At 38.1% G+C, this 27,942-nt stretch overlaps 1 protein-coding gene across 26 annotated transcripts in view; it reads left to right on the forward strand.

Annotated features, from left to right (window-relative positions):
* The window catches only part of DLG2 (discs large MAGUK scaffold protein 2), a 1,904,207-nt gene that overhangs the window by 1,575,475 nt on the left and 300,790 nt on the right, over nt 1-27,942 (forward strand). For all 26 annotated transcript variants that reach the window (XM_036030125.1, XM_036030122.1, XM_036030121.1 and 23 more), the window contains one exon: nt 15,498-15,600. In XM_036030125.1, coding sequence (XP_035886018.1) covers nt 15,498-15,600 — 103 coding nt within the window. The remainder of the gene's footprint in view (nt 1-15,497; nt 15,601-27,942) is intronic.

Here is a 27,942-nt window from a genome sequence, read left to right on the forward strand (position 1 = left end):
GATTAAAGGGGAGGGAAAAAATGAGACAACTGCACAATCAATAAAATATATTGAAAAAATAAAAATAAATAAATGAGTATTTGCAGTCAGTCTACTGATTTCAAAAGGGATAGCATGCTGAGCAAACTCAGAAGGTTGCTGTGATTACCACCATCCATCAAGGAAAAACCTCAGCTTTAAACAGGACCCTAACCTAAAGGAATCTGTCAGTCTGGACACATACAACACCTCATGTCAGAATAGAAGGTGAGGTGACAAGCAGATTTTTGAGAACAGGATTTAAGTTTCACCCCCCAGAGTTTGACCCTTTGCCTGAGCAGTTTTGGAATTTGGGTGAATTTATCCTTAACAACAGTGTTTTAGAAGGCACTGAGACATGGAATGGGAGCTTCGAGGATATTTCCACCACGATACCCAGAGAGACACTTGCCTCAACAGAGTCCCATGCACAGAGCACAATGTGGTGAATAGAGCCCTAGAATGAAGAGACTGAATCTGTCATTGGTTTTATGGGTCACTGTTTTTGCTTTAATTTATTCTCTTTCAAAGTATAAGCCATTCTTCCAGTCCTGAGTGGCAACAGAGCCCCAAAGGGACAGAGAGTTTTTATACGAGCAAAGTTACAGCACAGTCTGAGACAGGAATCAAGTAGAGCATGAATGAAGGGTCAGCAGGATTGCATGGAAGAACAAGGAGCTACCTCTGCATAAGAGGTGCCCATAGCTGACTGATCACCTCTCATTAGAGAGCTTTTTTTTTTTCCTTTTTTTCCCCTTAAGCCTGGAGAGCATTTTAAAAGTGAAGATTCTTGAGCCCACATGTTATGGCAGAAGCTCCCAGAAACTCTGTTCTTGCTGATGCAGTAAAGAATACAGATCAGCGAGCCTATTAACGTTCAAGGAAAGTTTATTAGTGCTAAGTTCTAATGGAAGAACAAAAGCAAGGGTGGCTAGAGCAGGGATGGCTAAGTTCTAATAGGAAAGCCAAAGCAAATGTAGCAGTGTTCTAATAGGAACGCAAAAGTAAGGGTGGCTAGAGCAAGGGTGGCAAAAGCAGGGTGGCCAGAGGCTGGGTGGCCAGGGTCCCTGGCCAGAGGCTGGCTATCTAGGGCCACCCCTACCATGTGGCAAGAAAGGGCCAAGAGGGCCAAGAGAGTGAGGCCTTTGTTCTGAGGACTTATAGTTGATGGGAGGTGGGTGAGGGAGTTACATATTGATTGATGGGTAATGATGGTGCCAACTTCCCCCCTGGGGAGACATGACTACCCAAACATAGGTATGAGGGTCTGTTAGCCAAAATCCTTATCTTGCTCCAGACTCTATTTGTTCATTTTGCATACATGACAGAGGCAGGCAATTAACCAAAGTTGTTTTAGGGGCTTTTCTTTAGGCACCATACACCCCCTCGTCCCCCTTCTATGCCTTGGAATAAATACACAGTCTCAAGGTTTTCCTTTACCCAGCTAATGGAAATAATACACACAGACTTTCAAGGGCTCACCCTCTGCACTATCATAGTTTACTTGTGTTGTTTGGAATGCCTGATAGTGTTATCAAACCAGGCTGAGGACTACTGGGTCACCAAGTGAGGCATGTCCTTCTTTGCTTTTAGCCTCTTGTGTTACGTTCTTGTTAGACTGTTCTTGTTAGACTGCAGTAGTGAGGGCCCTGCCTTTATTTCCCCTGTGGCTGCTCATTCGTAGCTGCTACCTAAGTGCTAAAAGGTGTTGCCTGGCGACTGGGATGCTAGCCCCTGGCCAACAACAGCAGCACAGTCTCAGAGCTCTTCCAGTGCTATCTCCTGCAACACACTCTCAAAGATTCTGATCCATTGAGTTCAGTTTAATCAACCATTCTCTAGCTACGTGACAAATACCCTCTGAAAAGGCCTCTGATCAGTACCTTGCTCTTAATAAATATACAATAAAAGATTGTTAAATAAATTTTAATCATTTAAATAAAGTTACATGATTTAACAGTCATAAGCATTTATTAATTCAAGAAATATTAAGTATCTACATAGTATTCCAGGCATCAGAGGTTTAGAGGTAAAAGGGGCAAAATCCCTACCCACAGGGAGCATTTCTTGGGGTGGGTGAGATAACAAACAAGCAAAACATCAGGTAGGCCTAAGTTCTATAAGGAATTAAAACTGGATGTTAAAGATAGGCTGGAAAACTATTTATTTATTTATTTATTTTATCTTAAGATCTTTCAAATATTATATTTGTCTAGGTATACCTTTTTAAATTAAGTTTATGGGGGTAACATTGGTTAATAAGATTATGTAGGTTTCAAGCGTACAGTTCTATAATACATCATCTATATATTGCCTAGTGTGCTCAAAACCCAAAGTCTAGTCTCCTTCTATCCCCATATATTTGATCCCCTTTACTCTCTTCAACCTCCCACTCTTCTTTTATAAATACAATTACATGCACCAAATAACTGTTCTTCCTCAGGACCATTTGATTAGCTACTTGAGGACAGTTGTGAGCATAAAAGCTATGCCCATGAGGGGGATCTGACTGAACAGAAAGCATCCCAACTCATTTTCATACAACTGTTGATGATGATGGTGATGTATACAATAGAACAATGTAGATAATTTGTTATAAAATGAATCACCTGGGATGAGTGCTAACATGGATAGGATATCAGAGCAACAGGAGTAAACAGAAACTATCCAAGGCAAACTAGGGGTATGTATGGTTGCTCTCTGTTTGTAGTAATACTATTTTTCCCTTAGCCTATTGTTATATTGAATGTGCTAATTAAATACATATCAAGAATTCTTGTTTAAGGGTTAGTTTAATAATTCTGAAGTATAATGGCTGTGATTTTATTTTAACTTCTATATTAAATGTAAACACATTCTATTAGGGTTCAAATTTACAAATATGTAAGGCATGATCTTAGAGTAATATTTTGTATTAGGTTGATAAAACTGAGATACACAGCTCAGAGAACTGAAAACAACTGTTCTGAAAGAAAGAACTGCCAATAACTCATTGTTTTGCTGCCTTTGATAGAAGTGTGTTGCTTCTTTTCTTCAATCTTGAAAGGAATAATTGGAGGTTTTTTCCTTTGTATTGAATTTATTGGGGTGATACTAGTTAGCAAAATTACACAGGTTTCAGGTGCACAATTCCACAACACATCATCTGTACACTGTACTGTGTGTTCATCACCCCAACTAAAGTCCCCTTCCATCATCTTTTTATCCCCGCTATACCTTCTTCCACCATCTCCCCGCCCCCATTTCCCTGTAATCCCACTCATGGGCACAAACAACAGTGTGGAAAGCTACTTTAAATTGGGTAGTCAGCAAAGAACTCTCTGAGGAATTGGCCTTTAATCTGAGACTTATGAAAAACAAGGGATCAAATGTGAGAAGATCTAAGGAAGCGTGCTACAGTCAGAAAAACAGCTGCTACAAGTGCCCCAAGGCTAGAGGAAGTTGGATGTAGGTGAAGCCGAATGAAGCCCTTGTAGCTGTAGAACAGTAAAGGAGGCAGGTAGCTGAATGAGGTAGAATCAGAAGGACAAGTTGAGGTTATGGTGAGTTGTTTGGATTTTATTCAAAGTACAAGAAGAAGCCAGAAAATTTAACAAAAAAAGAAACATGATATGATATATGCTCTGAAAAGATCATTCTGGCTCTTGGGTCGAAAATGGGTAGAGATGGGTGGGGGAGCCACAGTGACAGCAGAGAGCACACAAAAGAAGCTGTGGCCATGTCCCTGGAGGGACGGTGGCCTGGCCCAGGGGAACAGGGGGGAGTTGGAGAGAAGTTGGTGGAATTGAAATATGGTTCAGAGCTGAAGTACACGACCTGCTGATGGATTACAAGGGGAGGTGGGAGGGAAAGGGAATTAAGGTCAGCATGTAGATGCTGGTTTGAGCACTTGATGTTAGTATTAATAGTTGCTGAAAGTAGAAAAGTAGAAAGTAGAAAAGGGTTAGAAGGAAATTAAGAGTTTGCTTTTCAGCATGATGAGTTTGAAAAATCTTAGACATCCAACTGAAGAGTCAAGCTGATAGGTATAGAAATCTAGACTTAAGAGAAAAATCAGAGCTCAAGATACTAGGACTGCCTTATATTTTATAACACATATAAGGAAGGTTTCAACTATTTTTATTTACATATTCTTATAAGATATAACCTAATTACTCAAAATGCATGAATCCTGAAAGTTATTTACTGTGTTTTGGCCAGCGGTAAGTGGATTTGGATAGCTAAACTATATTTTATCATTTTTAGTTAAAGGCTCTAAAATGATCAGCCCTCTATAAACACCCTGGTAAACCGAAACATTTTTAAAGGTTTCTTTTTTAATACATGCCCATTTTTGCATCAGCAAGCCATATTTAAAAGGGAGCTAATTGTAACTGCTAAGGCATGTAAATATTCAATATCAGTTTCTCATTTTGCCTCTGCTCCAGGATTCTGGTCTTGAGCTCTCATGCAGCAACTGTCAGAAATGTTATCACTCTCCACCAAGTGTAACAGCCTCCGGGAGGAGAGGGAATTTAATTAGAAATTTCCACTTCAAATACAATTTTTAGTTCATTCACTCTGAGATGTGCTAGAGGGTATTTAAAAGTTTAATGCTGAATGAACTGTTTGTTTTTCTCAAGTTGTCAACAAAATATGGATTGTGTATGGAATATATTTGTTTATTAGGCAGAGGAAGGGACCTCAGAGATTTAGCATGAGGCTCTCCTTCCAGATGAGGGAGCTGAGGCCCAGAGAGGTAAAGGGACTGCCCAAAATGAGATAGAGTATCTGCAGGAGGGGACAGAAAGCCCTGCTAGGACAGGGCTTTCCAGGGCACTGTGCTTCCTCTTGCAATGTCTGTGTCCCCAGCACTTACCTTGGGTCTGCTGAGTCTTTACTGAGATAACTTTATACTTGCCCAGATGGTACTTTGGGTGTGTCAGGGAAAAGGTCAATGACAGCTAACAATTGCATGTCCTATATACCAGGCCCTATTATAAGTGTTTTACATGCATTAACTAATCTAACCTTACAGCAACTCTGTGAAGTGGGTTCTCTTAGTATCCCTATTTCATACAAGACTCTTCTCCATCTGTGTCTAGTGATATCAGGGCACTCACCTTAGAAACACCAAGACTAAAATGATTAACGTGAACTATTTTTCTAAGCTCCAGACAGATATTTTCCAACTGCCTACGAGATGTCCAGCAGATACAGAAAATTCTATGTGTCTTAAAATGAATTATCCTTTTGTCCAAACCCACTTTTCACCCTGTGTTCTCATCTTGATTGTGTTCTCATCTTGATTAAAGGTATCATCTTCCCTCTAATCACCCTTCTCATCTCTCATCTTCCATTCATTCAGCACTACACGTATTATTTAAACTCTATTTTGTTCCCAGAGGTATCTGAGGAGAATAGCTCCGTGGAACCTCCTTCTGTGCCCTCTCTCAAGTCTGTGTTCATTTCCCATTATAAATTCCATTCTCATTTTTCTAGTTCAGGTCTTCATCACCTACCACTTGGAACATTGCCATAGTCTCCCATCTGATTATCCAATTCTTGATCACTTAGTTCTTCAACCCCAACATTTCATTGTTACCCTGGTTACCCACCAACACAAATCAAATTGTGTTTGATGCCTCTGTAAAGCCCTCCCCCAGCCACTTATTAACAAAACTTCTTTTTTAAAGATTTTATTTAGTTGTTGAGAGAGACAGAGAGAGAAGAGAGGGAAGGAAGGGAGAAAGAGAGGGAGAAAAACATTAATATTAGAGAGAAACATCAATATGAGAGAGAAACATTGACCAGTTGCCTCTAGCAATCACCCCAACCAGGGACTGAACCTGCAACCCAGGCACATGCCCTGTTGGAGATTCAAACCAGCCACCCTTCACTTTGCATGATGGTGTCCAGCCAACTGAGCCATGCAGGCCAAGGCTGACAAAACTTCTTAACTTGGCATTCAAGGTCCACTTGTGTGGGTACCATGTCTGTTCTCCCCCTCTCTCTGTGCTCTATACCAACCACCTCAGCTTGTTCACCATTCAGGATTAAATGGGATATTTATAGTTTCCTTGCCTCCTATACAAGTATGTGATAAGGATCAGTTAACACATGAGAATGCTTCTATTACATTTGTTTGTTTATGTTTCACCTTGTTTGGTAAGAAATGTGAGGTGGGAAAACAGCTTTCTGACTGTAAAGCACTTTGAGATGTTATTTTTAAACCATGGAAATCATTGAATCTGGAATCACAGGGACTCTAGAGATGGGGGGACCCAGCAGCTTCTGTTTCCACAGCAGTATACCCACTGGCCTGAGTCCATTAGTGGCCGAGTTAGCAACTGACCCAAATTTCCACCTCACTACATCACATCACCTCAGGAAAATGGAAATAGATTTTTTCCCTCATGAGAAAAGATGGAGCCTTCTACATTTATTCAATTCACTGGTAATATATCTGCTGATCTTACTATCTCTAGTCTCTAAATAAAGGAGAAATTGTTTGATTCTGCCCCACTTTCTTCCCTGCTGTCCCCTTGCCACTTACCAACCAGACCCCCAACAGTGAAATAATTTGCTTGAAATGGTCCTTTGTGTTCTGCACTGGACTTATTTTAATTGAAATCTAGTGTCAATTATCTAGCCCTTTCCCACTGGGTCACCCCTTTATCTTTTTCCACAGTTAATAATTCTGTTAAACTTGTATTTCTTAGCTACTCTTAACTATTCCAAGACAATCTTATACCTAATCTATTCCTTCATTTTATTATTGCTAAAAAAAAGCCATTCTGAAGTCTGGATTTCGTAGATAATGGATATGCTATAATACAAATAGCCACCACTGATTGAGTACATACTCAATGTGCCAAGTATTATGTTGAGTATTTTGTTTGTATTATCTCTAAATATCCAAACAACAACCCAACAAAATTAAAAGTTAATACCTTTTGTTGAATATGAGAAAACTGAAGGCCAAAGGAGCTAAGTAACTTACCCAAGTTTCCAAGGCCATAGATTTGGTAAATAAGGAGACCAAGACTTGAATCCTATCCTTTGCAAGTCTAAACCCAGTGGTCTTCCCACAGCACTGTTTCCATAGCAGATGGATGACATGAGCGGGAAAGGAAAACCTCAGCAGCCACAACAGTAGTGCTGCCCCCTCAGCAGAATCTCCAAAGGGACAAATTCAACTTGGGAGGCTCTTCTTAATAGGGCTGGTGAGAGCACAGGGCTCCTGATTATTCTTTGTGTTTTCTCTAGCTGTAAGCAATAATGCTGAAATAACATTTCTCAATTCTAAGCTAAGGAATGGTTACCCATTGCAGGCACAATAAACTCCAAATTTACTAAAACGTCTTATGTCTGTACCACCAAATCCTTGAGATACAGTAATGTTTCATGGTTAGGAATGCAGACTCTTCAACCAGACTACCTGGTTACAATTCCAGGCTGTACCATTTACCAGTGAAACCCTGGGCAAGTTATCTAATCTGTCTCTGCCCCAGTGGATTTGTCAATAAAATGGGCATTTTTATGTGTTCTTACATCATAGAGCTTTTGTGAGGGTTAAGGGAATTGGTATATATACCAATTATGTTTAGAAAATGCTTAGAACTGTGCCTGCCAGAGTTAAGAATAGACAAGTTAGTGATCAACATCACCTCCACACCATCACCATCTTCATTTCTCTTACCTCATCTCTCACCTCTTTCCCACTTTCTTTTCTTTCTTCTGCCCTTCAGTAACAATGACTTTCTTTTCTTCAAATGTACCATACCCTTACTCACCTCCACACTACCCAATCTGCCTCCCTCTCTGCCTAGAATCTCTTGCTACCCCTCTGCCCTTCCCTCTGTCCACAGCCCTTCCTGGATAACTCATTCAGATCTTGTTGCTGATGTCACCCCTTCCAGAAAGCCTTCTTATACCTCCTCATACCTCAGAAGGGCCCCTCCCCCTCCTCTGTGTCCCAGAACATTCTGACCTGTTCTTGTCATAGCACTTACCACTAGATACTTAATTTTCAGTTTACCTGTCTTTGTCTCCTGCTGAATAGTCAATTGCTCAACAGTGTCTATATGTCACTTTGGTTCACTTGAATTGGAAAAGGAAATGACTAAAATGGATATTTTAAGGAAATGAAATTTGTACCAGCACTGCATTTAGCTGTAGATAGTTCACTAGGAGCACATTAAAGGAAAATAATTGTAGTGAATATCTGTGTTGCCATAACTGGCCTCATATGCATGCAAGCAGAGGCAAATTGTCACTTGGTGAGAATTATATGAAGGAGCAGAAAAGGGAGTGAGGTCATTTAACTGAGGGTCACATAAAGCTTAGATGACCACTGGCTTGGAATAATGTAGTGCAAATACATTCTTCACACATTCCCTTGTCTATTCATTCACCTCTTCAGTTCTTATGCACCTGCCATTTGCCAGGCCCTATGCTAGGGACACAAGTTCCAGCAAGACAAGCTCTTCCTTTAGGAGTTCGCAAATAAGCACATTCCACAAGTCTGTTCAGACTGAATCTTTAAGGACTAGGAGAATTTTTCCAAGTGAAGGGGTGTAAAATTATGTTCTAGATAAGGAAAGTAGTCTTGCAAGTATGCACAAATGCCCGAATCAGAGAAATGAAAAGGTTCAACATGGCTGGGGGTGGTGGGAAGCACATATGAATAATGTGGTTGTATCAGCTTAAAGGTATACATTGGTGGCTACAGATTATCCCAAAGGTTCTCTACATTTCTGAAATTCTCTCATTCTGATATTATCTTTTCTATAATACTAAGAAATACTAGAGAGCATAGAGTTATTTATTCAGAGAATTCCTGATCCCTGGGCCAGCAGCCCTAGTGTCTAAAGTAGCAAACATAATGCTCATCTTAAAAAAAAATTTAACTCTGAACATGGTACATCATTCTCTTTCACATCAGCATCTGAAAAAACAACCACCACCACCACCTTATAACTACTTGAATTAACTAGAAGTTCTAAACTTCCTATCCATTACTGTCTTGGTTATGAAAAGGATGTCATAACAAATGGAATTTAATGACTTCTATGATCCAAGCACAGTTGTGTACATAAAGAGATGGCAATAGATGGGATTTTTCTGGTCTCCCCAAGCCTTCTGCTTCAGCTCTACATGATCTGATCATCATAAGCTGGGTCATAATGTCTAAACCCAGTTGCTCTGGCCCATTGCTGAGCTGACCAGAGTGTCACACCCAAGGGTGTGCTGTCAGTCTCAGGAATCTTGGAAAGCAAACTTCAGAACTGGAATCTTGCAGGCATAGACCCTTAGAATTAGATAGGATACTGAGAGAAGAACAATAGGAAATGGTAGTTAACAGCTCAAGAGTTTTAGTTAGACTATTTAAAATTCTTAACCTCTTGCAACTATTTAACCTTGAACAAGTTAGTGATTCCCTCTGGGCTCAGTTTTCTTATTTATAAAATCAGAAAAATAATCTCAGACTTCTGAAGATTAAGTGAGAAAATGTGTAAATATCACCTATAATACAAGCACACCTGATAATCAGTGAATGTTAACAATGACTATCACTATTCATCTCAACACTAATTAATGGCATCCAATCTCCCAGTCCATGCTTCAAGAAGAGAAAATTCAAACTGAAGCAGAAAAATAGAAGTAATAAATATATGAGGCTGTGTCACACTTGATATTTTAAAATGCCATGTCAATGATGTAAACTGTTTTTGAATTTTTCTGAAGCTGCTATTTGAGCAAAGATTACTGATAAAAACTCAAACCACAGGGATAAAAATAAGAACCAAAGTGACCTTGAAATTTTGAAAGACTGAAGGAGAACATGCATGCTAAAACCTGGAGGAAAATCAACAGGAGCACAGTCAAGGGGGTATTCTTCAGGATAAGAGCAGCATCAAATGCACTACAAATGGGGAGACCCATGTAGAAAAGGGCCTAAGGCAAACAAGATTCAGTTATTCCTGGTCCAGTGGAAAACAAACACACACCCGTCATAGGGAATGTCTGCTCCAGGGAAAACAGAGAAGCCCTGGCTGGTTCTCACCCTGTACAAACTCTGATATGACTTAGGGCAAGTCCCTTCATTTAATGGAGGTTATCTCTAATGTGTAAGTGCTGGCTGAGCAAGTTTCTAAGTCTCTTCCTGTGCTGAAGTTGGTGTTCCTAAGGGGGGAAAAATGAAGTAACCCATATACTATATTTTGTATTGGTTATTTGCATTAGATTTTATTTAATCACTTATAATCACAGCTCTTTGAAGGAATACAGATACTATTTGCTGAATGCCTATTTGTGCCAGGCTTTGTGTTAAAGGCTTTACAGATATTTTCTCATTTATTTCATTCAATAGCCCTGATATGTATCTAATATACTCATTTTACAGGTAAGGAAACTGAAGTTCAATGAATTTAAGTCACTTTTCCAAGTTACATAGATAGAACTGGTAGACTCAGGTTTCAAACTCACTTCTCTGTGACTCCAGATCTTTTGTTTCTTCTTACTTTTTCATGTTCCTTTAGTTGACTAACTTGAGGAAATTTAGAGTCTAATTGGAATATTGAAAGGTGTAGAAATTTGATTCTATAAAGGAAAGGTCCAAAATACAGCAGTTGTTCACCTGGTTCTCATATTAAACACCAAAATCTATTCCAGTAAAAGAAAAATTAAACGGCTAAAAATTAAACTGTGGATGTACTAAAAGAAAACATGGGTAATTTGTTAAACATATTAGAAAATAATACAAAACTCAAAAGCTAAAAGGAAAAAAAAATAATTGTGAGTTTATAAAACATTTTAAACTTTTTAAAGTGTATTTTATTGTCCTCCCCCTTAGTTCACCTCCATGGGTCATGCATATAAGTTCTTTGGCTTATCCATTTCCTATACTATTCTTAACCTCACTCTATCTATTTTTGTAACTACAATTTATGCTTCTTATTCCCTGTACCTTTTCCCCCATTCTCCCCCCGACCCCCTCCTCACTGATAACCCTGCATATGATCTCCATTTCTGTGATTCTGTTCCTGTCCCACTTGTTTGGTTTGTTTTTGTTTTTGCTTTGTATTTTTAGGTTCAGTTGTTGCTGGTTGTGAGTTTGTTGTCCTTTTACTGTTCCTGTTTTTGATCATCTTTTTCTTAGATAAGCCACATTAACATTTCATACAATAAGGGTTTGGTGATGATGAACTTTTTTAACTTGACCTTATCTGAGAAGCACTTTATCTGCCCTTTCCACTCTATATGATAGCTTTGCTGGATAGAGTAATCCTGGATGTAAGTTCTTGCCTTTCATGACTTCAAATACTTCTTTCCAGCCCCTTCTTGCCTGCAAGGTTTCTTTTGAGAAATCAGCTGCTGGTCTTATGGGAACTCCTTTATAGGTAATTGTCTTCTTTTCTCTTGCTTCTTTTAAGATTCTCTCCTTATCTTTAACCTTGGGTAACGCCATTATCATGTGCCTTGGTGTGTGCTCCCTTGGGTCCAACTTCTTTGAGACTCTCTGGGCTTCCTAGACTTCCTGAAAGTCTATTTCCTTTGCCAGATTGGGGAAGTTCTCCATTATTTTTTCAAATAAGTTTTCAATTTCTTGCACTTCTCCTTCTGGCACCCCTATGATTCAGATGTTAGAATTTTTAAAGTTGTCCTGGAGGTTCCTAAGCCTCTCTTCCCTTTTTTTTGAATGCTCATTTCTTCATTCTGTTTTGGTTGAATGTCTGTTTCTTCCTTCTGCTCCAAATTGTTGACTTGAGTCCCAGTTTCCATCCCTTCACTGTTGGTTCCCTGTATATTTTTCATTTCACTTTGCATAGCCTTCACTTTTTTCCTCTATTTTGTGGCCATACTCAACCATTTCTGTGAACATCCTGATTACCAGTGATTTGAACTGTGCATCTAATAGGTTGGCTATCTCTTCATTTCTTAGCTCTTTTTCTGGAGTTTTGGTCTGTTCTTTTACCTGAGCCATATTTTTTTGCCTCAGTGTACCTGTTGCATTGTAAGGGACAGAGCCTTAGGCATTTGCCAGGGTGGGGCAACCCAAGTTGCTGGATTGTGGCACTATATTTGGGAGACAGGTCTGAGAGGGAACAATGTCACTTGCTCAGCTCTTGGAGGGCTTTCAGTCATGTCCTCTACTACCCACAAGCAAATTAGGCCCTTCTGGTGCTGATTTTTAGGTGGGCAGGCTTGTGTACATTCTAGGACCCTGTGGGTCTCTCTAATGAACTCTCTCATGAGGCTTGGAGTTTTCCTGCCACTTTTGCAACCCCCATGCATTTTTACAGCCAGAGGTTTTGAGGCTTTCTTTCCCACGCTGGAACTCTGGGTTGTGTGATCTATCTTGCTCCCCATTTATTCCTACCAGTTTATCAGCATACTTATGTGGGACTGCCCAGTCCTCCAGCTGCTGCCTTGCCACAAGTCCTCCCCACCCAGGCTATCCATCTCTGTCCCTCCTGCCAGTCTGAATGAATACTTCTTCTTTAACTCCTTGATTGTTAGACTTTCACACAGTTTGATTTTCTGGCAGTTCTGGTTATTTTTTGCTTTTAAATGTATTGTTGTCCTTCTTTTGGTTGTGCAAGGAGGCAAAGTGTATCTACCTAAATCTCCATCTTGGCTGGAAATCCAAAGTCCATTTTAAACTTCTTGCATGGCAAGAAATAGCATACAAGGGAAAAGTTAAAACAGTTAAAATATAATAACACAACAAACAAATACCAAACTAGTAAGAATATTTGTAATAGTTATGTAAGATGGAGCACTAATCTTTTTAACATGCAGATAAATTTTTTAAAAAGCAAACTATCAAAATAAAAAATAAATTAAGTGAAGAGGACTTTCATGCAAAAAGAAATGTAAATAATCATCAAACATATAAAAAGATGGTTAACCTCATAATTGGAGACTTGCAAAAAATTAAATACAGTTGTCTACCTATAAAAATGGTAAAGATGGCAAATATTGATATATGTGCAATTTTTACAAGAGTATGAAAAGTAGCCAATTTTATATTATTTGTGAGAGTATAAATTAATGTTACATTTTTGGAGGCAACTTGGCAATAGCTATCAAAATTTAATACTCATACCTTTTATTCCACAACTTATTGTTGAATGATATTTATTACAGGGTTGTTTATAATAGCAAAATGCTGAAGCAATGTAAGGGTCCATCAGTTGTGCATTGGTAAAATAAGTTGTTTTACCTTGAATAATAGAACACTCCAGTTATTTTAAAAAGTTGACCATATATCACAATGTGTGAATGAAGAAAGCTCTCTAAGATATACAGGGGTGGGCAAACATAGGCTAATAATAGTAATAATAAATAATTAAATAATTAAATAATACAAGAGTAAACTGTTTTATGTGCTCACAACTGTAAACCTACTTTTGTCTACTCCTGTATTTTCAGGGAATTTACCCTTCAGAAACACATTTTTAAGTGTTTGTGGTAGCAAAAGGGTGGATAAAACTGTAACCACATAAGTAGGGATAATACTGAAAAAAATCCTGGTACAGCCATGCCATAGAATAGGCTCCCATTAAACAGGTAGAATGATATCAGCTGGTATTGAAGATGTCCGACATATATGCTTAAATGTAAAGCAAAACAAAAACAAGTTATAGAATTATATATATAATATGATCCTATGCATTTAAAAAAAGGTAATAATATGTGAAAATATGTAGAGAAAGAAGCAAGTCACATGCCTGCGTGTACAGACAGTAGATTTCTATAAAGGATGCAGAAGAAACTGCTAACAGGGTCACCGTGGCAATGCACACAGTGAAGGGACGTTTTACTTTTCCTTAAATATTTTTCTGAAACATTAGAATTCATTTACTAAAAGTGTATATTATTTTTAATAAAAAGCTAACTGTTTGACCAGAGAAGAGGTTATCTGGTCCATGACTTGTGCATTCAGCTTCCTGTAGGCAAAAGCCCAGATCAAATTACTTTTCCTGTCTCTTCCAGCTCTGAGTCATACTTCTGACTTCAATGACTGGACAACCTCTGAAATGACTTTCATCCTCCAAGAACTTAATCTGAAGTTGTGTAGTTTACAGGGACAGTTAGAGTCAGAACTCTTTGAGACTCACTCAGACAGGAGAGAACTGAGGTTCAGGCCACTGACACAACAGTGACTCAGCTAGTGAGGGGCACTGACAGACCAAGCCTAGCTCAGTGCACTTCCCAATGTACTGTGTAGCCAATGGTCTCAGTACAGAGTTCACCAGAATAGAATGCGAGGGAAGAAGCCAAGAATATTATAGAAGTGAATAAGGAGACTCTAACAAATTGTGAGAGGACCAGGATGTAGAATTGAGGATTACAGATATTCCAGACCTAACAGAGACACAGAGCAGTAACCCCTGACCCATCCAGTGTCATTGTCAAAGAGGATTCATGAGAGGCCAACTAAGAACCTATATTTTATGTGTAGATAAACTGATCAGTTCCTTTATTCTTTTTCATGGGCTGTGGCCATCTTCTCTCTAAATAAAAAGAAGCAGAATGCTGATGTCATCTGCAAAAACAACCCTCTGAGTAGGCTAGAAAGCTGGACTTAGACTATGTGTTCAGTTGAAGCAGAAAAGCTTTCTAGGGCTTGTCTTGTTCACCTTGTTCCCCACCCACCATCCCTCTCCTGGGGCAGACAGACAGCCCTGTCACTGAAAAGTTCTCAGTAATTATATTGTGTTGACTTAGACTGAATTGATTTGAGAAAGACTTTAGCTTTTGCTTCTCATTAAATTTGACTTAAGAATGAATTTTCTCTCTCAGCAGAGTTTTGTGCTTGTTTTTAGATGCTCTGTTTCTCTTTTGACACAGGCCCCAAAATAGGAGTTAACAGCAGCAACATAAACTCCAGGCATTCTTTATTTCATTTTGTCAGAATTCATGATGGAATTGCACATGAGAAATGGGCAGTCGGGTTTATTTTGGAAAAAGGCTCAGGGCTATCTAACCGAGCTTAGGATGACAGGACCAGGCATATGACCAAGGGGGGTTCTGGCGGGCAGTCAGCGCCATTCCATGCAGTGTCCCCGCAACCTCATCTGAATTTATTAATTTGTCAGCACATACTTGTCTATGTACATTATGTGTCTCTCTTTATTATCCTGTTTTTCCTCTAGTTTTGAAGGCTCCTATCTACCCCACAAATCTAGGAAACTCACAGAGGCATATTAAATGCATTAAATCCTGGTGGTTGTGGGTATACAAAGAAGTTTCAGCCTGGTCAGACCATAGCACAAACATCACAAGATGAAATTTGATGAGTCTACTAACTAAAACTCAAGAGCATAAAAACTACTACGTTGACACACAAATGCCTGGGTAGGACATGAGGGGTTTTCAGGCAGGTGACATTATCTTAGAAAGCCTCTCAGCTTTGGGAAACGTGTTTTCTTCTACCAGAAAGATATGGCTTATGAAACACCAGAATTCTCTGCCTTCCTATCTTTCAGGTGAATGGCATTGACCTGCGTGGAGCATCCCATGAACAGGCTGCGGCTGCACTAAAGGGGGCTGGACAGACGGTTACGATTATAGCACAATACCAACCCGAAGGTCAGTGAGCACCCAAATGTCTAATGTTCCAATATGTGAATGTGTGAACATGAACCTGCATTTCCGATCACCTGTATTAACTAGTCACTGCCGACAGGGTTTTTTTAAAATTACCTGCTGTGAAAAACCAATGCTTTGTCTCCCAAGAACCTGAGGCTTTGTTACCCTTAATCCTCCAAGGAAAACATTAGACAGTTAGAAAAGCCTTTTTGAAATATGAATTCAAATAAATAACAGCTAGCATCAGCTTTATTTCATTTATATGCTTATCTGGTCAGCAATGGATACTGTAGAAACAATTAAGATATAGGAAGTAAGCGGGAGAGATTTTTGTGTACAGAAATAGACCATGATCAGTAACCATATTCTCCCCTTGTGGTAGTAACTCTTATGAACACTAACAAAGTTTTTGGATGCCCTTGATGTAGATTTTTGTTTACCCTTTCTGCTACATTATCACTTCTTTGGAATGCATCACTATAAACCCTGAGACTTGGTGATGTCATAAATTGAATTAGCCTACTGAGACTTGATGAGCTATCCTAAATTGGATTAGCCATATCCTGTTCTTTGGTCTGTTTCAATATCTGTTTCTGTGATCAGAATGAGGTGCAATGAGACAACTGGGATGTTATCAATAGTAGTTGATTTCTTAGGAAATTTGTATATAGAATGCTACTTTGTTCATGAAACATAGGTAAGCCCACCACTGTGAGCTAGACTTTGTACAAAAAAACCCCAAAAAACGGAGGAATATGGCTTCTGTCTTCAATAAATATAGTTAATGCTTTTCATCCACATGGCTGTATTAAACAGCTAAGCATGAAAATACAAGATGCCATTGAGGAAGAGCCTTTGTGCCTGTGGGTATATAGAGCTTCTTTGGCCTTTTCAAGTGATTCTTTCTTAATGTCAATTGGTCTGTTGTTTGGAAGACTGAGATTTGTGTCTTGCCAGTGGCTTCTTAGAATTTACCATTACCACATGTTTTACATGAAAATAGAGAAAACATTCTGCCAAGTGAGTTTTGCTACATTACTTTCATTTTGCCTGGCCTTGGAATTAAAATCTGCAATTGTTATGCCAAAAAAAAATATTATTAAGTGCTTTCTCTTACTGTCCTAGCCCAGACTGTGGCTAGAGAGCTGGGGAACAGGGATAGAGAGCTTGTCACATGACAGATGATGACAACACCGAGGGCACATGTTCTTCCCAGCTTTAAGAAGCCTTTCTACCTCTTAAAAATTAGTAGACATGTCTTCTCTTAGGAATTAAATGGCTCCAAAAGAATCCACTGTAAAACAAAAAATGAAGAGATCTGGGTTAGCACAATCTGATGAATAAATTGTACTTCACAGAGAGTACTAACTTTCTCATGACATTCTTTCATTTTCTTGATAGCTCTTTTCTTTCAGCCTCATAATGTGGCACGTGGCATTACTGTCCTGGCACATGGCATAAACACCCTGGGCTGTTTTCCAATTTTGAAAAAAATTCATCTTAAACAATTCTGCAAACTAATAAATAAAATGGTCAGAACTCTAGTTCCACCAATTAGAACCTCTTGATAGTGAAGACAGCCATTCAAATAACCTTGAACAGAATGATTTCAAGTTTTAAAGGCTACAATAAAGGACGAGCTTGTCCTAGTTCTATCAGCATAAATCACCCTAAGCTTTCTTACAATTTAGTTTCCTTTAAGCAGTTTACTTAATTTGGATACTATGTTGTACTTTATCAAGATGCCTGTTCAAAGCATGTCTTATAAATCACATAAATCAATTTTGAAAGTGCTTCTAAAGAAACCTGCAAATAACAACAAGCTTATTTTAAAATGCCAAGTATAGATCAGATTCACAGAATGTCTTCCCTATTTTAATAGTTTAACTGTATTGGAACTTGTTCAGCTTTAATTCAGTTGGAAATGTAGTTATGCCACATCAAGCATTCATTTTTCCTTCTTTGCAAATTTAATGTACAACCCAGCCTTAATTTAACTATTATTTGAAATGGAGAACTGATTGGATTGTTCTTTAGGTCATATAGGGACATTTAAAGTATACAACATTTTTATGAAATAATGAACATTTTACCTTTAAAATAACAAGTGGAAAAATGAGTATGCTAAGAGATTTTATTAGGAAATTCTCACCAAGCTCCCTTCATTTACACCAGTATGGTGAGGTGCCCATACTAAGACAAATTTTACTGACATCTCTTATGGTATGGTCAAGAACCACACTTTCAGTAAATAGGTTTTCCAGTTGCATTAAAATGTTTTTACTAGAAGTATTCCAGATGCTCCTGGTAAAATTGCCTGGTAAAATTGCCAAATTTCAGAAAATATGGCCCTTATCCCCATCCGAAGCCTCTGTCCTTAAGGATTCTTTTTTATCTTATTAAGAAGAAAGGACTTAGACACATTTCACAGAGATCAGTTCCTGATGACATAGGACCAAAAGTATATGATAATGTTACCATCTCTATGAATCATGAAATGTCAGAGAATGTGTAGACATGAAGGAGCCAGAACAGTGCAAAGAGTACTTTATGGAAATGAGGAAACAGAGCCAAACCTTGAAGAATGGACAGGATTTCTATTCTGGAGAGGAGGGAGAAAGAGTATCTTGCTCAGATATAGAGCTTCATGCGTGCAGACACAAAATCTACATTTTGCTTCACTGATAAATCTACCTTCAGTGTTGTGCTATAATTGGTATTTCTTAGAGTTGCTGAACTAATGAAAAAAGTTTGTCATTTTTCAGTACTTGAATTTCCACTTGAAGGTAATTGAAGATTGAAGAGATTCATTTTTACTACTTGCATTTTTAAACTTTTGCTCCAAAGCAGAAAATAAGTGCTAAACAAGGGATTGTTGCAAAATATAAAACCATTTCCAATTGTGCTCTTCATAGTACTTAGCCATTTTTTGAAATAGTTGTAAATAATTTATAAATATCATAATGTAGCAATAAATGTCTTTCTTGGCAAGTTTCACTGCCCAGGTAAGGCCAAAGTTGTCATACTCACTTCTGCTTAAAATAGCCTTGGCACCAGCTGCCTAAATTACTCTTTCAATCGTAAATCTTATTTAACGTACTTCTAGGTGGTGGAATTGAGGAGTCACATATAAACTACATTTCTTTCTGATGGTGTGATTGTGATTCATTTTTCCCATATTTTTTTATCCACTTTGTATCATGTTTACTTTGAAATTAATATGTATTACATTAATAATAGGAAGAAGATAATGTCATTTTCTCTCTCTTTTTCTAAAAAAAGGATCATATATCTGATATTTCAGGAATAATTCCACTTAAGCAAATGGAGAGTTAATTCTTGTGAAAACATCAATTACCTATATTCAATTAGTGAAATTATTCCAACACTATTCAAACAGAGGAAACATAGCCCTGACCTGTGTGGCTTGGTTGGGCATTGTCCCACAAACCGAAAGGTTGCCAGTTGCCTCCCAGTCACAGCACATGTTTGGGTTGCAGGTTCAATACCCAGACTGGGAGCATATGAGAGGCAACTGATCTCTGTTTCTCTGTCACATCAATGTTTCTCTTCCTCTCTTTCTCCCTCCCCCTCTTTCTAAAAAATAAATAAATCTTTAATTAAAGAAAAAGAAATATAATGCCTGCCACCACACCCCACCCCCAAATACACATACATACACCTTTCCTTACTCTTCCCAGCCACCTTCCCCATTACTTTTAGAGTTATCTTTCTAAAAGATATGACCCCAGTGTATCTGTGTGCAAACTCCTTTCCCTTCACAATATGGTCCCAGCTAACCTTCATGTCCCCTCCCCACTCACCCATCACCATGTACCAGAATCATCCTTTTATATCATTCTCTCCCACTGCTGCATAAGACTACTCCCTGCTCCTACATTTAATCCTGAAATGCCATGTTTCTGGTCTTGGCTCATGTGGGTTTCTCTACCTGGAATTTCTTTTTTACCTTTCCACTGGTAAGATTCTTAGTCATCTTGAGGGCCCTCAGATGTCAATTTCATAATGAACCCATCTTTATTCTGCTAGGACCACATTGATTGATTCTTCCTCTGAGCTCCCTAGACCTGTATTTAGATACCTGTTATGTCCCTTACCATGATTTGCACATTTCTCTACTCAAGGAATCTTCTAGAGGGCAAGGACTTCCCATGTTAATTTGCTCAGTAAGAACTTGACTGTACTTAATTAAAGAGTTATTGAATGATTCTCCACTTGTTTTAGAAGTGCAATATAATATCTTCACTGTGTTGGCTGATGTTAATAGTAGGTGCTTAAGAAATAGTTGATGAATGAATATTGAATAAAATGGCCTAGGATTTTGATATTAAACACAGAATCCCTAGGTTGGACATTTGGCACTGATGCAATTTTTAAATGATGCCTTTTTGGTTTTTGTTACAAAACCTTTAGTGACCCTTTCTCCTGCATTGCAGGAAATCAACAGCTGTTGCTCTGTAATGTAGTACAAAGAATAGATGATTAAAGCCCTAACATTTGCTAAAGTTCTGAAACTCAACTTTAACACCATTGATGAATTTTTAAAAAGGTATCGATTATAACCTAGTTATAAATTTGTCAAAAAGGATTTAACACAGCATTCCTCAGGGGTCAGACTGGGGCAAATCTTTATAACATTTATTGCTTTCTCATTAGTATAATAACACCTATATTTATAGTGAGATTACTGACTGAAGTTGAAATAATAAACCATCAAATATTCACAAAGAGAACCAAGTGAGCGATATAATTGTTGGATAAAGCACAAAATGGAGACAATTAGTGGCCATCAGTGTCCTCTTGCCTTTAATCTGTCTACTCAGTGCATTGTTAGGAACACTTCAAGAGCTCCAGAAGGGCCTGAAAGTAAAAAGGAGGAAGTCAGTGGTGGTCTTCATCAACCAGCAGGGACTTGAGTACATAATGGAGGGGCCTGTTTTATTCCACTTTATTTTTTAACAGAATATTTGGGTTTCTAAAAGAAAAGCCCAAAGAGTTGATTATTGCTTGGAGACTCGTAAGTGTGGTGTGGCTTATGAAATTGTGATAGAGTGGCCATTTGGTTCATTTATCTAATCATTCATTCAATAGATATTTTTTACTGAACACTTTACTATGCCTCAGCCAGTGAACGGTCTAGGGAAATGATAAGCAGTTGATCAATATAAATAAATATAACATTTGTCAGATAGTGATAAGCAGTATAAATAAATATGAAGAAGGGTAATTGTGATAGTGACAATGAAATATACAGTGGATAGGAAAGGCCTTGCTAATGAGATGATATTTCAGCAGAGACTTAAAAGAAATGAGAGAGTAGGCCATGGAGAAAGCTGGGGGAAGAAACTAATTATTCTAGAGTCTTGGTCTACCAAGAGTGGTTCATGAACTAGCTGCATATATATAAACTAAGAGCTTCTTAGAAATGCATAATCTCAAGTCCACACACAGGCCCACTCAGTAAGAATCTGCACTTTTCTCAAGATTCATACCTTATTTGTTTAAAATTTGAGCACTGCTTTAGCATACTTAGGGACCCTTGAATTGTCATCTGTCACTGTTGAATTGGACTCTCTCTACCTGTTGTCCTGGGCAAAGTCATATGAGACTGCATCAGCTGGTTTGATTTCTTGCAAGTATCATTCAATGATTGGTCATGCCTCAGTGGTTTTACTAGGGATATATTAGGCTGTGTGGGATCTAAGAAGTTCAAGTGTTATCCACCTCTACTTTGTCTACACCTCTCTAAATACAGATTTCCAAGCTAATTCATAACTTGATCAAACTCCTCAGTTAATAAGACAATGAACCTACTCACAAGGCATCATTCTCTTTAATGATGGTCTTTCCTGCAGGTGAGTAAAGAAGCATTGTGTTGGATGGGGCTAGACTGAATCCCATCCTGATGGATAGCTCTATGAACTATAAAAAGGTAATTTACTATATTTTAAAGCAGAAGCTTATTTAAATAATCTTTTTACTCCTTTTAAATTGTGAAGCTAATGCAGAAAAAACAGTGGGTAATATTTTTAGCATGAAGTGAAACTCTGATTGTATTCAAAGTAACCACTCTAAATTAAGTCACTAAGCTTCAACCAGAGTTGAACCCTATGGTGCATTTCCCTACAGGGTTAAAGATATGATGAGAGCTTGAAATGAATATCTAATTTCCCCTCAGGTGAATATAGACACCTTCTATACCTAGAGGTTCTCATAAATGAAAGTATATGCAACATCTAAAAAGCTTACTTAAAATGCAAGCCATATTTCTTTTTCAAATCAATGACTACATAAGTTTATACATATGAATGAGCAGCTGTGGCATGTTGAAATATTTGTCAGTGCAAATAACTGCATCTTAAATACCCAAGCAAGATTCATAATGTTCAACTGTGGGTCTCGGTCAGAAATTGCATCAGCGTCCTCAGGGAACATTTAAAATGAGCTTTGGAATGGAAAGTACTGTGCAAGACTCTCAACTGGAAAGAGATCAGTATTTTAGTGTCAACTCTAACATAAGCTGTGTGAATTTGTGGTAGTTATTGATGTTTTTGAGCCTCAGTGTTCTCACTGATAAAGGAAAAAAGTTAGGATGAGTGAGGCATTATCAGAATAACCATCCAGTTGTTAAATCCTATACTAAAAATATGACTGCTAATCCCAAGTAGTTTAGAAGCATAAATTCGATTGCTTGAAAATTTTGTCACTAATATTACATCTTTATTCTTCACATTTTTTGTATTCTTTGAGAAAAAAAATGCATGCACAACCTAGTTAATTTGATGCATTCTGTGTGGTTTAAATAGAAACATTGAGAAATAGAAATTAAGAGTTGGGAGAAACCTGCCCTGGCCAGTGTGGCTCAGTTGGTTGGAGTGTTGTCACATAACTGAAGGGTTACAGGTTCAATCCCTCGTCCAGGCTCATGCAAGAAGAAACCAGTTGATGTTTCTCTCTGCCACAGATGTTTCTCTCTCTCCCTTGCACTCTAAAAAAAAAACAATGAAAAAGATGTCCTTTGAATGAGGATAAAAAATATTAATTAAAAAAAAGAGTTGGGAGAATGCCTAAGGATCGTCTTGTCCCGCTTCCACATTTCACAGATAGGGGAGCTAAAGCTCAGTCAGCATTCAGATAGGAAAGCAATTTAATATCTCAAAAGTTGTCACGACCAATAGAGCTGAGGTAGCTGAACAGTTAGTACATTTCTTTATTTTGTATTTTGTTAAAAGATTTTATTTATTTTTAGAGAGAAGGTAAGGGAGGGAGAAAGAGAGGGAGAAAAACATCAATGCATGGTTGCATCTTGCATACCCCCTACTTGGGGACCTGGCCTGCAACCCAGGCATGTGCCAGGACTGGGAATCAAACTAGCAACCCTTTGGTTCATAGGCCCACACTCAATCTACTGAGCTGCACTAGCCAGGGCATATGTTATTAAATATATTTTATTGGTTATGCTATTACAGTTGTCCCAATTTTCCCCCCTTTGCCCTTCTCTGCCTGGTACCCCATTCTCTCCACCAATCTCCCACTTAGTTCATGTTCATGGGTCATGTATGTAAGTCTTTGTCTAATCCTTTTCCTATACTGTTCTTAACATCCCTCTGTCTGCTTTGTACCCCCCAATTTGTTCTTGATCCCTATACCTTTTTCCCCTCTCTAACCCTCCCCTCTCCCAGCTGATACCTTCTAAGTGGTCTCCATATCTAAGTAATTCTGTTCCTGTTCTGGCTGTTTGCTTAGTTTGTTTTTTAGATTCAGTTGTTGATAATTGTGAATCTGTTGCCATTTTAATGCTCATAGTTTTCAGCTTCTTTTTCTTAAATGAGTCCCTTTAACATTTCATGTAATGGCATGTTGGTGATGAACTCCTTTAGCTTTACCTTGTCTGGGAAGCACTTTTATCTGCCCTTCAATTCTAAATGATAATTTTGCTGGAGAGAGTGTTCTAGGTTGCAGATCCTTGCTTTTCATCCTTTTAAATACTTCTTGCCAGTCCCTGTTAGCCTGCAAATTTTCTTTTGAGAAATCAGCTGACAGTCTGATGGGAACTCCTTTGTAGGTGACTCTCTCCTTTTCTCTTGCTACTTTTAAGATGATCTCTTTACCTTTAACCTTTGACATTTTAATTAGATGTGTCTTGGTGTGGGCCTCCTTGGGTCCAACTTATTTGGGACTCTCTGTGCTACCTGGACTTGTATATCTATTTCCTTCGCCAAATTAGGAAAGTTTTCTTTCATTACTTTTTCAAATAAGTTTTCAATTTCTTGCTCTTCCTCTCTCCTTCTGGCACCCCTATCATTTAAATGTTGGTACATTTGGAGATGTCCCAGAGACTTCTTAGTCTTTTCTCATTTTTTTAAATTATTTTTTCTTCTTTCTATTCTGACTGAATGCTTTTTTCTTCCTTATGTTCCAAACCATTGATTTGATTCTCAGCTTCACCCTCTCCACTGTAGGCTCCCTGGAGATTTTTATTTCTTTCATTAATGTAACCTTCATTTCTGCCTGGGTCTTTTTTATGCTATTGCAGTACCTAGTGAGGTCCTGGAGCAACCTGATAACCAGTGTTTTGAACTGTGCATCTGATAGGTTGCCTATCTCCATTTCATTTAGTTCTTTTTCCAGAGTTTTTTTCTCTTCTTTGATTTGGGCCATATTTCTTTGTCTCCTCAATTTGGCAGCCTCCCTCCTTGTTTCTGTGCATTAGGTAGAGCTGCTCTGAATACCTGTCTTAGTAGTGTGGCCTATTGTAGAAGAGGCACCTGTAAATTGTGTGGGATGGAGCCTTAGGTGATTGCCAGGGCAGGGCAACCTGTTTCACTGCTTTGTGGCTCTGTGTGGGGGAGGGCTCAGAAAGGGTACATTGCCACTGGTTGGCCTCTGGAGATTGCCTGGTAGGAAGCTATCTCCCAGTTCACTGTGTTACCACTCACTTCACTTTCTTCCCTTCTTCCCATATGCTGCTTGTGCCCTTCCAGCTGTTGCCCTGGTGCTGAAGCCCAGAGGGGGTGGATCTGTGTAAGTCCTGAGACCTTTTGGGCCCTTTAAGAGGAGTCTCCTGAGAAGTACCAGTTCCTTCTGGCTCCCCAACCCCCAGTGATTTTTACAATTAGAAATTATAGCAACTTATTTTCCTGATGCTGGAACCCTGGGCTGGGTGGTCTGGTCTAGGGCTGGGATTGATCGCTCCTAAGGTATCCCTCCTGATTTTTATCTACCACACGTGAATGTGGGACCACCTATTCCACCTCCTCTCCATGCCTCTCCACCTCCACAGCTCTCCACCCCTCCTACTCATCTGGATGAATGTGGCTTCTTTAAGTTCTTGGTTGTCAGACTTCCATACAGCTCAATTTTCTATTAAATCTGGGTGATATTTGATTCATATTTTAGTTGTAATTTTCACTGTAGTTGTGTTGTGTATGGAGGCAGAGTGTATTTCTCCATGCCTCCATCTTAACTAGAAATGCTAGTGAATTTCTTAATTCTTTTAATCCACCAAAGGAGCTCATAATGGAGATGGCTTAAATAGCCCAAGGAATCTAATTCAATAAGATTATTATGATCAAATGGACATGAAGGGGCTAACAAATTCTCATGGAGTCTCAGGGCTTTCTCAGGGCACAACTTCACTTTGACTTCTAATTTGTTACTGTTGCTAATTATTGTCATTTGTGTGTCACAAAATTAACTTGTGTGTCATTGTAGAAAGCTTTAAAATATAAGCAATTATTGTTAATATTAAAACTAATCACCAATGTTGCAATATTGATAGTTCAATAAATAGTTCAAATACATTATAATTTTTTTCTTCCCACTTCTTACTTTTCTCTGTAGCACCCTTCATGCACTCATTCATCCATCTTTCTGTCCATCTATGCATCCATTCACCTACATGCTCATGCATTCATTTATCCATCATCAGTCAATTCATCTTTAGTGATACTTTGTATTGCCATGTATCTGATTTCTCTAAATATATTACATTAAAACTATTTAAATTAATCTGGTCAGCATATACTAATTTTACCAAAATATTATAAAGAAAACTTAAATAAGTTTTTACATGACTATAGAAATGTTGTTGCTTAATCATGTCTTTCTTTTTGGCTCTCTTTCACATATACACATTGCATTAACTATACTGCCTCCTCCTGCAACTAAAAATCTCCCAGGAAATCACCTCACTCAATGTATCCATTTTTTTTTTAGCCTTCTCCTCATTGCTTTTGTTTCCTCCCCAACCTGCTTCTAACACATAGCACGGTGCAATATGCCTGAAAAGATGATTTCCATAACCTGCAAATGAAGTCTGCAGATTTATAGAGGTTCTCTCCAGATAGTTGAATAATTAATTATGCTGCATCCACCTCTCCATGCCCATACCCACTTTGGACCTAGGGAAATGTAATGAAGACTAGGGAGGTATCATTTCCTGACTCAGAAAACTCTCTTGACTTCATAATCTATTCTAGGAATACAGCATTTCAAACTCATATCAAAAAAGTTTAAAATATTACAAAGTTGATTATAGCTCATGTCTCCTCCCCCTGTATTATCTCTGTCCCCATCCCCATAACAATTTCCATTCCATCATTAAATACATTGATCTTTTGGGTGTCTCATTCTGTGATTTTAGGTTATTTGGGGCAGTCTCTTGACATCTAGTGACATAAAGCACTCACCTGTTAATACAGAGGTTAAGTAAATCCTTTGCTAAGCACATTTTGACAACAAAAGTATTTCTTAGATCCATACTTGTCTTTAGTAACACCCAGATCAAATACATGGAAATAAAGGGCTTAAATCCCACCCTTGACAATATAAGCATTACTAAATGAACACAAATCCTCTTTAGATAACCCTTCCACTTGGTACAGCATTTCATGATGTTAGAGAACTGTAAAAGTATGTTCTGCAGAGACTAACATAAGGGGAATATAAACCAAGAGAGATTTAAAATACTAACTCAACTCCATATTCTGAGTTCCCAGTCTAGTTTATACCCACCACTGTCTGAATATAACCCCTATTTAAGCCAATCCTCTAATGTAATAAAGAGTAATGAGGCATTTTTCTTCTCCTTTCCCTGACTCTGCAGTCAATGCTTTATTGACTTCAACAAAGCCACATCATTTTTCTGAAAATTGATTCCCTTGTTTGTTAATTAAGATGGTTAGAAAAATTATTTTTAAGGCTCTTTCCAGATGTTACTCTATGTATGAAATTTAGCTTACTGTGTTTCCTAATTAAAACTAGTCATCAAACAACAGTAGTTACAAACCGATAATTCCTAAATGTTCTCTTTTTATTAAACACATTTTAAACATTGAAATTCTGCTTTCACCCACTTGTGGGAAGGGGAAAGATCAATATCTCTGGCAATTGCTCTCTCTGTGTTCAATAGGATTTGAACCCTCTAATAATGGTTTTGAGTTTAATTCAAATAGAGGCACTTATTGCTTGTTGAGGATTTCGAGATTAACCATTTACTGTAAATGGTCTCTTTGTTTATAGAACCATTGTAACCCAAATCTTATCAATTTAATAAATTAAATTATAATTACTAAGCTTGAAAATAGAGTTGCTGAGGCTGAAAAGATGTCATATAAAAAATTAATTTCAGGCAATCAAGGATGCAGAAAGTTGAAATAGTGGCAATGTCTTGAGTTATAGAATCACAAACAATAGCAATGATAATGATGAACTTTTAAAATGGAAAAGTCAAGCATAGGAAATATATATATATATCTTTAATGTGCTTTATAGGTCCCTAATCAAAATAGGATTCCAAGTACACTCAAGGACTAAGTCTATAAAAGACAAAGGTATCCAGCCCTGGCTGATGTGGCTTAGTGGACTGAGTGCCAGACTGCAAACTGAAGGGTTGCTGGTTTAATTTCCAGACAGGGCATGTGCCTGGGTTTTGGGCCAGGTCCCCAGTTGGGGGTACAAGAGAGGCAGCTGGTTGATATATCCCTCACACATTGATGATTCTCTCCCTCTCTTTCTCCCTCCTTTTACCATCTCTAAAAACAAATAAATAAATAAAATTTTAAAAAATAAAAAATAAAAGGCAAAGGTATCCAAACTACACTTTAGTTGAAGCTGATCTTTTCTATTTTTCTCATATTTATGTTCCCACTGCTAAGAGTAATTTGTTTTCTTTAAAAAAAGTTGCTGACCTATTATAAAAATTGAGTATTGGCAGAACAAACATTCACTTATTCAATGTTCATCCACTTAATGTTTGTTTAATGCTTCTGATAAGTGACACACTGCCCTGGACATCAGAGACAGAATGATGAGCAAAAC

Source organism: Phyllostomus discolor, chromosome 6, assembly GCF_004126475.2.
Source record: "Phyllostomus discolor isolate MPI-MPIP mPhyDis1 chromosome 6, mPhyDis1.pri.v3, whole genome shotgun sequence".
Classification (NCBI taxonomy): Eukaryota; Metazoa; Chordata; class Mammalia; order Chiroptera; family Phyllostomidae; genus Phyllostomus; species Phyllostomus discolor.